Source organism: Oreochromis aureus, linkage group 4 (assembly GCF_013358895.1).
Source record: "Oreochromis aureus strain Israel breed Guangdong linkage group 4, ZZ_aureus, whole genome shotgun sequence".
Taxonomy (NCBI): Eukaryota; Metazoa; Chordata; class Actinopteri; order Cichliformes; family Cichlidae; genus Oreochromis; species Oreochromis aureus.
The window spans coordinates 23512334-23524899 of record NC_052945.1 but is presented as its reverse complement, the minus strand read 5'-3'; the positions used below and the strand labels follow the sequence as shown (position 1 = coordinate 23524899).

The window sequence follows — 12566 nt, the reverse complement described above, 5'->3', positions numbered from 1 at the left end:
AGCACATTTTTTGGCTACAAAGAGCCAGATTTCTCTTGGCTTTTCTGGGTTTTCATATGCATTCTGTTTGGATATTTAATGAATCCTGCTAAAAAAGATCTTGCAGAGACAAATGTAAAATTGAATACGGCTTTATGAGAAGGCTTTCATTTACTTTTAACATGTGATTCAAATGTTAGCATAAAGATCCAGTGTGCAGTTGCCATTAGGTCTTACCACTTCCAAACACCTGATGTGGCAGTCAGAGATCCTATACTTGTTCAAAGCTTCTCAGGTATGTAAACAGCACTGAGGAGCTTGGACCAAGTCTAGGAGCAGAGACAAACACTTTGCCAGGAAGTGGAGGAATTTCAGAGGTCATACTCACAAATCAGACTTTTCTACTTGTTGCTATAGTAGCAGTAATCTTATCTGAGTAGTTTGCATTTCCTTAACCTTATCTACAGCTGAGCCCTGTGCTTTACCAGCAACCTAAGTAAAGAGGTTTGAATCGCACCTGAGTTTTAAAAGGCAGGGGTCCCCCCTCCCGGGTCTTCGTCCATGTGCTGAGAAAGACGGGTTTGTGAATCTCAGTGGAGCAGCTGAAGGCAGCTGTGAGTTTAAACAAGGCACTAAGAGGAACTAAAGATGTGATAATTACAGATCACTTCCTTGTCTCATTCTGAGGAAACAATGTACCTTATCTGAGCATTTTTGGAAAAAGGAAGTGCACCTTTTTGTCTCTTTCTCTAAGCCTGTGTTGCCTTTTAACAGTCAGGAAATGCTAACAATGTGTATGAAGTGCTTTTAGAGAACATGAAAAGTGAACATTAAATACCATGATACTTTATCATGCTTTATCAGGCAACTTTATCCTGTCATTGCTGCCATTGTTAAGAGTGGAGAATTAGATAGAGAACCATCTGGAGTAAGCTCTTTACTCAAATCATCATGTGAATTTCTTAAAGCAGTAGATCAGATTTTAGGCTTACGCATCCAGATTTAATCTCATTAACTAATTTTACCTCAGATAATAAAACTAGTAACTAGATTTTATCTTGCACTTTAGAGGTTATTGGACACATACTCAGTGGTCTCCCTGATCAACTGCTCATTAACACAAACATGTAATCAGACAGTGACATGGCATTAACTCAAGATGACCTGCTGAAGTTTGAACAGGGTTAAGAATTGGTTTTTATGTTCAATGGGCTGGTCTGAGATTTTCCTGTGCAGCATCTCTTGATTTTACAAAGAATGGTCCAAGAAACATCAAATATCCAGCAAGCGGCAGTTCTCTGGGTGCAAAATACCTTAATGCCAGAGGTCAGAGGAAAATGGCCAGACTGCCTCGAGCTGATAGGAAGGGAACAGTAACTAAAAGAACTACTAATTACAACAAAGGTGTGCATAAGGGCATCTCTGAGCGTGCAACATGTCAAACCTTGAAGCAGATGGACTACAGGAGCAGAAGACCACACCGGTGCCCTCCTGTCAGTTATGAAATAAGACTAGATTTGGCACGGTTGATGGTGGTGCAAAGGTTTCTTGCCATATTTTGGCATCGTTGAAACACCGCGGTCTACCTGTGACCACTGTGTGCCCATCTTCTGACAGATGCTTCCAACAGGAAAACAGACCTTGTTATAAAACTATCGTCATCTCAAACTGGCTTCTTGCACATGACGATGAGTTCCCTGTATTCAAATGACCTCCACAGTCACCAGCGCTCAATCCAATAGATCACCTATGGAAAACCTGCAGCATCTATGTGATGCTGTCATGTCTCAGAGGAATGTTTCCAGCACTTTGTTGAATTTGCGCCATGAAGAATTAAGGCTGTTCTCAAGGCAAAAGGGGCTACAAACCAGTACTCACAATGTGTACCTAATAAAGTGAAGTCATCAAACAATGCACACATCACCAAGTGCACCACCAGAGGGCAATGCAGCACAAAACAGAGCTTGTGCTGTTGAGATTGTGTTAAAGACAAACCTAGCGATCCTATTAGTTGATTTAATCCACTCAGTACCAACATAACCTTTCTAGGGTCTTAGGAACAAACTGTAAGACATGTCAGTTGGGTGATTCAGCAGTTTTTTCACATTTCCGTCTTAAAAAAACAAACAAACAAAAAATCCCGTACAGATCAGGTTAGACCAGCCCCATTCTCCAGAAGGGAGGTATAGTTTGTCTGCATTATACAATTTGGAGTAGAATTAATATGCCGTTAAGTTTCGCCTCAAATGCATTGAAGTGTGCAACAGGAAGTAGTGTCTGGGCACCGGGGCTTCGTCCTACAGTACAAAAATTTGCATGTTAGGTCAAAGTGTCTGTAGGTGTGAATGTGAGTGGGAGTGGCTGTCTCTGCAAAATTAGCTACACATTAGATCAGATTTCAATCTCACCCCACCAGTTTGTTTGGAATAAAGAGACCCAGAACGACCCTGAATCAGGACAGCAGAAGAAAAATGATGGATTGATGTTGAATTGTTATTATAAGAGAAACAGTATAGGAGGTCTGTGCAGTGTGAATCTTTTTAAGGACATACAAAACAAAGTTGTTTTATTTATTTAATGGTCGCCTGTTTTCAGGTGTTAGACTTTAAATTCTGTTTTTTTTTAGATTCATAACTTTTCACTTATGAATGTGATAACTTCCCCTAGTTACACAGTAACTTTCATACCGTTCCTGTTTGTCTGCTCTGCTGCTCTGTCAAATAACAAAGTCACAGCAGTAAACAAGATAAAATAGTCGGGATAGACAGGATTAAATTCAAATCTTTTATTTAACTTGGAATACGCACTGCATAAATACATCGAACATGCCTTTGTGGCTCTTTGTGGTGTCACAATAAATAGAAAATACCGCATTAATAAGAAAAGAAAAACAAAACAAAACTTTATGCTCAGATTTGCAATGGACTTCTGTCAGCTATTCTTTAAGGCAAACTCACATAAATAAGCATCAAAGTAGAGAAAACCAGCAGTGAATGTGCTCTGTGTATTTAAATGTTAGCGGTTTTGCAAACCATCTTCTAAGAGTTGTAGAACAGGTTGCACAAGCATTCACAAGAAAAAAGTTTAAATTAGTTGTTCACTTGATTCATAAAACCGACATATGCAGACACAAAAACACTTTTGCATTTATATGGTTTCACAGTTATTGCACTTTTTTTTTTTAACAGCAGTAACATAAAGGCCCCAAATCAAATATTACCATATATTTGTGTGTAAAATGACCTCTGCACTGTCACCATATCTTACATTTTTAACATTCACAGTAAGTATTTTAGAGCTCAGCCACATTCCACACTGTCTTTAAGGTCATATTTGTTTACATCATCACATGTCGGTCCTCGCTGCAGCATCTCTGTGGTCTCAGTGCCTCTGTGGGGCTAACTGCAATGCTTACAAGACTGATGGACAAATATTTTAGTGACTCAGTGTCTTACATGAAGCTTAAGATGTATAACAGCTTTTCTTGTTTTGCTTCTGTCCAAATCTGACCCTTACCAACGAGGAACTTTAAATCTATTTACAACAGTTTTCTGCCCCTCAGTCTCTCTTTGTCCTTTGTGCATCTCAACATCACTATGAGAGGAGGCAGCTGTTGGTTTTGTTCATAGGTGGTCGTTTGTTGCTGTCTTTGGGGAAGGTTTCCCGCCTCCGGCACAGTGCTGGACTGAGCCAACTAGGAAGGTTGGCCTGCTGGAGCAGCTCCCTGAAAGCTTCCAGGACATTGATGTTGTCTTTGGCTGAAGACTCCAAGAAGCTGTGGTTCCAGTCCAACTCCACAGTGGACTCCACGTCCTGGCTGGACACCTGTCGCTCATTGTTACGGTCAATCTTGTTCCCTATCACCACAATCGGTGTGTACTTGTCCTCTTTGATCTCTAGGATCTCATCCCGCAGACTCTTGACTGCCTCCAGAGAGTCAGGGTCATCCACAGCGTAGACCAGAGCGAAGGCATCACTGTTCTGGATGGAGAGCCTGCGCATGGCGGGGAAGGAGTAGCTGCCACTGGTGTCCATGATGTTGATAGTGACTTTGACACCCCCCACCTCATATTCTTTCCTGTGGAGCTCCTCCACTGTACGCCGATGCTTTGGCTCAAAGGTGTCTTTGAGGAAACGTTGGATGAGGGCTGTCTTCCCCACTCCACCTGCTCCCAAAAACACCAGACGCACCTCTGTCTTCTCTTTCACTTCAAAAGACATCTTGATGTGCTTCTTCTTGTAACAGGAAGAATTTGCCTTTTTTTTTTTTTTTTTACCCCTTTATTCTTCTCCTCTTTGGCTCTGGATCCTTAGCCTGGAAGGTGTTTTGATGGCAATGATGAAGAGGAAAGTGGTTGGCATGTGAGTCTGCCTGTGAGGCTACACTGCTCATTTATTTACACACATTGCCTGCCCCCTTCTGCTCCCAGCCAATCAGCAGGGAGCAGCGTCTCCATCTTGAACCTACACCAGCCAATCAGAGATACATGTAAATCAAGTCCAGTAAAAGAAAAGAAGGTGATAGTGATGCTTTCTCTGAGAGTTTTTGTGTGCAGTGCAGAAAGCGTTCCTGACTGCTGGCTCAACATCAAATATCTAAACACATCTTTTTATCTGAAAAATAATACTTACCTTTGCAGCAATGAGGTCAATCATTTTCATCTATTGCTAAGAGTTTGTTTTAAAAGAGTTTATACTACATTTACTAAATTGTTCACAATCCTGTGGAATTTATCTTTGAACATCAAAGACTTAATACTCAGTTGTTGTAGCACCAGAATCAGAAACAATAATTAAGGTTTTTATCTAGAGGTAATTTAGGCAAATGACAAAGTCAATATCAGCCACAGTTCTGACAGATCAGCTTTCTATGCGTCTAATAGGCAAGTCTCATATAGAGCATAATGTTTGAATTGTTTTAGCCTGCTAAAAGTTGCTGTGCACATGCAAGCCCTTTTGCAACCCAGTTTTGTCCTTCTAATATTGTAACTGACTTATTCATATCTATTGTACCTGATCTCTGCTTTGTTCGCTACTGATGGTCTTTATCTTTCTCATAGATCCCAGAACAGAGCAATAATGTAAAATATAAATCACTGTAAATAAACACCGTTTGACTTTATTTGTCCTCACTGAAATATTGTAATTTAAGTTTACTGTTATAAGAAAAAGAAAGTAGTCACAGGATTCTGTGGCATTCTGTGAAAAACTGTACAACCTTACTGCTTCCATAAGAAGTAGAATAAAGAATTAAGAGAGTAAGTAGCAGCCAGGTGGTGATAATTAAATGCATTTCATTAACTGATAATCAGCAAGTGTGAGCACCTCTATAAAAGCACAATTTTCACAGTGTGCCAGCCTAGTGCATTCAGTTGTCTGTTAACACAATCTTCACAAGAGTGAATGTCCCAGCAAACAAGATCAGACTGTGCAATGTTCAGTGAAGTTGTAAAAAAAATCCAAAAGCTACATCTCAGACTCTCCAGGCTTCAGTTAGCATGTTAAATGTTAAAGCTCATGACAGGACAGTTACAAAAAGCTTGAACAACTTTGGCTTGTTTGAAGTTCTAAGGCTTGTAAAGTTGTATCTGAACAAACCACAAGACTTCTGGAGAAATCTCTTTGGGAAACATGAGATTAAAGAAGAAATGTTTGTACATGCAAAGCGGCATATTTGGAGAAAACCAAGTGCAGCATATCGGTGCAAACACTTCATACCAACTGTGAAACATGAAATGGGCCTTGACCATAACCTCAATTGTAAGGATTCTTGTGAAGACACATGACTGACAGCTAAAGCTTGGCTTGAATTAGGCCATAAACAGGACAATGATCACAAGCACAGCAGCAAATGAACAACAGAATGAGTGAAAAAGAATGTGCGCAATGTGTAATTCACTCTAAATATCCAAAATAAATAGTCATTTTTGAATGAGTTTACTAATTTTACATCATGATTGTAATGAACACTGCACTCTGCTTAAAAAAAGCTAATACATTTCAGTTTATCATTGCATTAAAACACACACGCAGTAATAACATTGCATTTGTCATTATTAGTTCTTGAACAGGCTTTCACTTGTTGCTAAGACACCACAGTATCAGTTACATGGGCTAGAAGCACTCTGTGTAGCCATGCCATTCATCGCTGATTCCAGTTGTTCACTGGGGAATGTTAATAACCAGTAATATACTGGCTAATTTAAAGAGCACACTGTCACCGTTTTTTCTTTTACAATAAATATAAACTTTAATACTTTTAAAGTACAGTTCATGATCTTACTCGTACTCATTAGGGATGCTAAGTTTAGACTAGATGTCCATATTGATCATATTTCTCTAAAGATGGAATGCAATGTCTCTGCTCAGGTTTTCACTTCATTGGCAAGTATTGGTGCAAAAATAGCTTTGGTCTTTGGGCTTTTCCCTTCTGTGGATGCACAACTTTGCTTTGGCAGCTTTGATCCTTTCTAGCTTCAAAAAACAAAAAAAATGCTAAATTTGAGGATGGGGAGGTTGGTCTAGTTTTTATTTATAGTCTTGACCGTGAACAGTAACTTCTCTGGTGTCACTGCCCATCTATTTCGGTTCCTTTTTCTTCTGCATGATCAATTTTTAGATATGATTTACTTTTGTTTGCTTTGTTTGTTAAACTTGATACCTTTTTTAAACATCCACTCCAGGCTTCTCGGATGTTAGATACAGATGTATGAATAGCAGCAGCACCAGCAGTGATGTAGCATTGAGCTGCTGGTCGCCTGGAGGCGTTGGTTTCTGTTGACTGACTGTCACAGTGGAAGGAACAATTTGTTCTCTGAACACAGTCTTTCATATGGTCACAGGATCCGGTGTTCTGTTAAGCAACTCTGATTTTTGTACGCAGGTTACTCTGATATTATTCAGCTATAACAGAAGAAGAAGAAAAAATGCTTATTTTTGTCGTGTAACTGTGGTTTGCCCAGCATGTCTGCCTTCACTGTCCAAAGCAAAATGAAGGATACAGCTTAGAGAGATGTTACCCGATGTTCCCCTAATTACCCCTCAAAAAAGGTTTTTGAGAAAAGGTATTAGGAGCATTAATTCAGTTGCATAGGTAATAGTTGTATAAGATACATACTATATCTAATGCCTATCTGTTTATTTCTGTTAGCTCAGCAGGGCGTGTTAATATGAGTGGTAGCCCAGCCCATCAGTCAAACACTCATGTCATGTTTCACAAAATGTTTCCTGGTCACACTACACTGGTCCAGTGCCACTGCTGTATACGCAGGTAAAAATTCCAATAGTCTGTACTTACAATTGCAAAATTTGCACTTCATGTCAGAAGCTGTACCAAAAAACTGCTTGTAGTAAGAGCTAATATAAATATAGATGGGAGCAATGATATAGAGCTGAAAAAAATAGCAACTTTATTCATTGTTCAGTGAATTCACAAACAGAGGAGTGTAAGATAACATCAGGGTGAGCTAAGGACAAAATGACATATACATTGCACCATTTAACACAAGCTCAGCCAACCTGTGCAAATGTAGCAAACCAAAATTCAACAGCTTACCTCCTTAGACTAACAAAAACATAAGGAACACCTAGAACAAGAAATAGTAGCTCACCCCTACTTCCTTCCTTCTAAACACAGCTCAAACTTCCAATTACATAACCACCGTTATGGCTGGCTGAGTGAAAGGGAGGCAAATTATCCTCAGCAGGTGGCGGTCATCTTGTCTCCATATATAGGGTGCGATCCTCAGGTTGAAGCCAATGATCTGAATGCTTTAGACTTGCCACATCAATCCCAGTCAGGTACCGGCATAATCTGATTGGCATGCTCTTATCCTATACACACCAAATACACAAAATAAAAGATATATGACGATGGGCAGACAGGGTTGCAAAAACTAAACACAGCCTATCAGCACAAACACCTCATACCAAATCATCCAGTCTCTGAGGAAGATGTGCCTTAACAATACATTCATTCGTGGTACTAAACCAAAGTCATATAACTCCAGTGTTGTATACCCAAAGGTAAAAGGTAGCTGTAGGTCACAAGGCTGATTGTTAGCACGTTTCTTTTGTGTCTGTGCTGCTTATTCCCTTTGGTACTTAACAGTTGGTATGAGGTCCAGAGTTAAGCATGGTGGTGGAGGGGTGATGATTTGGGCTTGTTCTGAACCCACGGGAACAGGGCACCTTGCAGTCATTCAGCTGACTATTCAGATTTCTGCATACCAAAGTCTCCTAAAATCAAATGTGAGGCCATCGGTCTGATGCAACATGCAACAGGACAATGATTCCAAGCACAGGAACAAATCTGCAACAGAATATCTGAAAAAGAAAACAATCAAGGTGCTGCAATGGTCCAATCAAGACCTCCAGACCTCCTTGAAATACTGTGTGAACTTAAGAGAGTTTCCACTGTAAGTATGAAGTATGGGCAGGTAAATCAGTTCTTTATTTCCTGCAGACTGGCATCATTTGATCTGTTGGCACCAAATGATGCAGAGGGATAAGATCCTCTCTGCAGAAGAAGTTGATCGATATCCAGGATGATTGTAATAGCAGTCCAGCTTTTTTAAAAGATTTTTTGGTTTGTGCACAGAAACTGTACAATTGTTCAGACCAGTTTCTTTCAGGGCTTTGACGTTGATGTCGTTATTTTTTAAACAAACACATCCCCTGACATACAGGTAACACAAAGGGTTGGTCGCACATACTGCTCCATCATCCATCTGAAACGAAAGAGAGCATCACACACGCATAACGACCAGGGCAATGGAGCGATCTGACAGAGCATTTTTTGATGGATACTTACCTAATATGACCATATCTGAATTATTTTAAAATCAAAAGATTTTCAGAGCATAGATGCAAATTCATTTTTTTATTGTTTCAGGACAGCATGATCAGTCTCCTTTGTCTTAATTGGTTCCTAAATTTTTCTGGATCACCTTATTTACAGCAGAGACGGTGGAAACACCTCTTTACTGTTCACATATGCCAGCAAGAAGAACAGAAAACATACACCAACCTCCACCTCATCATTCTCTTAATCCATCTTTTTCATTCAGTGGCTTTGCGATTTTAGAAAGACCGAGATCACACATGGGAAGTGTGTGTTCAGACCACCCCCCTTTTAACTTTGGCCACAGGTCCTCTGGCTGTCCTTTGACTCTGGAACATCATGTCCTGGATAATGAAAGGTGGTGGAGGGGGAAGAAACAACATACCCAATGGTGAGCGGTCTCATTACATCTCGCTGTAGCAGCAGGTCTGCTCAGCAATTGAGCAATTATTGCTTACCACGAGGTAAAAACTCTCATCTATGTCTTTATGATTTTTCTACTGTACATGGATATATCTAAAACATCATCCATTTAATGCTTTTTTCTCTGAATCACACTATTTTTCATGTTTCATGACTTTCTAGGAATTAAATAGTCAGTAAGTGCCGCTTTGATTGTTCTTTTTCAACATCAGCCAAGGCACCAATGGCAGTTATGCCTCTCCCGCCAAGGTTAGCAGTAATTGAAGGTGAGCCTTTGTGTGCATCAGATGTCTGCAAGGCTGAGTGAGCATTACAAAAACCCACTGGGTGGCAGGCATCCACACAAGCGTGCATGTGGGTGTGTGTGTGTGTAATATGTGTTTGCATGCACTCAACAACAAATCTTTGAACATCCTGAGAAACGGCTAATAACATTTGGACTGGGTGTACCGGGATTTCGTTACGCAACCTTCAGCACTGAAAGGTGAAGGCAGCTGGACAACAGGGAGTGAGCTGACGAGTACATTTAATGCCCGCTGTGCTTTTTATATTGAGTAAGCTTACACAAACTGTTCATGTTACAGTCATAAGACACATAATAAAGAGGAGGAATATAAGAAAACATATTATATGTGGGAAAAAATCATAATTTTGCAGTTTAGTCCCTCTGATTGAAGATGACAACAGTGGACAGCTGTCTTCAGTTATCCTCTGAATTTGTTTGTATGCATTGAAAATGGCTTTTTTTTAGATTAATTAATAAAAATAATGATAACAATAAAATCCATATAGGGATACTGCCCAGAAATACCTGCCACTCTCCTGAGAAAACAGCCAAGTTTCTTTGTAAGAATAATGTTACAGGTAGTATACGAAAAATGTTAATATGCAAATTAAACTTAGAAATAGAGAATTATAGAATCATTTAAGGATTATATTGTGTGCTAAGGATTGTACTATATGTACTATACCATGTAACTAATAAGAGACAGTAACAGTTACATTCTAATGACATTAGCACTCAAAGCACCTTACATATTATTTTAAGTCTTTATATTGATCGCTGGATATGATTGTTGTTTTGTAATAAAGCTCTCATTACTGATCACTGGCCCTGTTTTCATTCCCAGTGCATCAAACCCTGGAGCTTTGCTGAAGCCGCTGATATCTCAGAGACACACAGAAGGTATCCTTTAGCAACGGAGCCATGGAGCACCTGTCCCCACCATACAATGCCACTTTCACTGCAGATGCTTCATATAAGGGCAATTTATTGCAGTGCGTATCATTTGCATGTCATGTTACAACGTGTGAACGGTTGTATTTTAAGCCAAATCATATTCTTTTGTTAAAACTGAAGTTTTGGTGGCTAAACCCAAAAAGCCATTAAAACTGCAAATCCACATTGGAAATCAGTTTCAACTTACAAAATTATAAACACATCAAGTTCTTTTCAGTAAATATCCAAACAGTGGGTGAAATAGCCAATAATAACTGTTTAGCAAAGATTATTCATTGTTATTTACAGAATAACTAATACAAATTTAAATAACTCTTAGTTTACAGTAATGGAGGTTACTGAGGAATTACAGAATTTTTTATCTGATTAAACAGGTGCGAGTCGGTGGCCCACATTTCACTTTAACGAGTTAACTAAAAGGTTGGTAACACGATCTCAGAATGAGATTTAGAGAGATTTCATAAGCCAAGACCTTTTCAGACATGCTCCTCTGTGCTCAGTACTGTGAGGTTATGAGCTCCTAAGCCCTTTTTTGTCCCTTGTGTCCAAAGCATCAGAAGACCATCTGCAGCAAACATCTTTTTAATTTGAAGGATTGTGTGCAGGTTTCTCGCTGGAGGTTTCGGGATTCAGCACTTGATGAAAAGTGTTGAGTTTGGAGTAGCTGCTATATTAAACAACACTTCCCTGAAACCTCTGGAAACATTATATATATATTTCAAAATAAGTGTTACTTTTTTAGCCAGAAACTACTATCTGCTCTGCCAGTAGGCACTGGAGACCCAGAGGGCAGAAAATAACTAGATTTATTGAAACTTCAGAATATCGCATTAGAGTGACCTCCGAGTGAAAGTGTGCAATTATTTTCAGAGTCTGCATCGATTTCTTTTTTTTTTTCCTCTGAGCACCCTGGTGTGTGAAGGCAGTTTTGTTGCTGCTTGATATTTGCTGCTGTAAATATGTATTCTTGACCCAGTTTCTCATTTCAAACTTTATGCAGCTTTCTTCAAAATGCTGCTCATAGAGTTTATGTGGGGTTGTTTTAGGTGAAGCTTCTTAGTGGTGGTTGCAGCAACAGTTGCAGAGCTTCTCCATTCTAGCTGTGATTCCCCCCCGATGTCAAATAAAGAGGTCACTTAAACTAATGCTATTTCTAAACCTTGACTCACTTCAGTGTTTTCAGGAGATCAGTTTAAAACCAAAACAGCAGGTCAGGTCTTCTAATGGTTTCTCTCTCAAACCCGCTCGACCTGAGCGACAAAGCATGTGAGTCTTTTAAGTGTGCGCCTAATGAAAGGGTCGTAAAAGCTCAGTATTCAATGAGGCCTGAAAACTACTGACCTCTGTCACGTTCAGCGTGTAGAGACCTGTAAAGGAATCTGCTTTATCAATGATCTTTTGAAAGTTTCACCTTCACGTCTCACAATGATTGATGCATGTTCAGAATTTGTTCTTCTGCTGTTACGGCTAATTTTAGTGTTTCATTCTGGGGCGGCGTGCAAAGACAGTATAACATATGGAAATATATGGGTTTGGAAAATGAAGCCAATGTAGACGTGCTCTACACCTGAATTATATTTGAAGCCCATCAATGGTAAAATCTGGGGTTGCAAAAATACTTCTGGTCCTGTACAGGACTATAGGCTTGACTTGACTTGAGTTTATGGTCATTTTGCTATAACGATCGTATCATAGATGAAAAACAAACAAACAAAAAAGGATCCAACAAGGCCACCACCACAAACACAGTGCAGGAGGTGAGTCCCTGACAGCTGCCTGTGTTGGAAAGCCTGATGATCAAGGTGGCCACGCCTCCGGCACCATCGATCAGATCACATGCTTTTTAGTGCTGCAAACTTGTTTATTTGAGATTTGACTCCTTTTGGAGCCTCAAGTAGCCATTAGAGGTTAAAACCCATTAATCTAGTGTAACCATTAAATCTAGTTTACAGTATGATAAAACTTGAAGCTTACGTTGCCCATAAACTGAAAACAGAGATTTGTTGCTGAAACAACTTTGGAAATATTAACATATTTATAAATTTGGAAAGATTGATGTGCCATTTTAAGGATTTCTGAATA

General features: G+C 39.5%; 1 protein-coding gene across 1 annotated transcript; it reads right to left on the bottom strand.

The window, feature by feature from the left end:
• Nucleotides 1-2749: 2749 nt before the first annotated feature.
• rasd4 (rasd family member 4) lies at nt 2750-4325 on the bottom strand. The gene has a single exon (XM_031732693.2). It carries the CDS (start codon nt 4198-4200, stop codon nt 3574-3576), a length of 627 nt encoding a protein of 208 aa, XP_031588553.1. The 5' UTR covers nt 4201-4325; the 3' UTR covers nt 2750-3573.
• Nucleotides 4326-12566: the final 8241 nt, after the last annotated feature.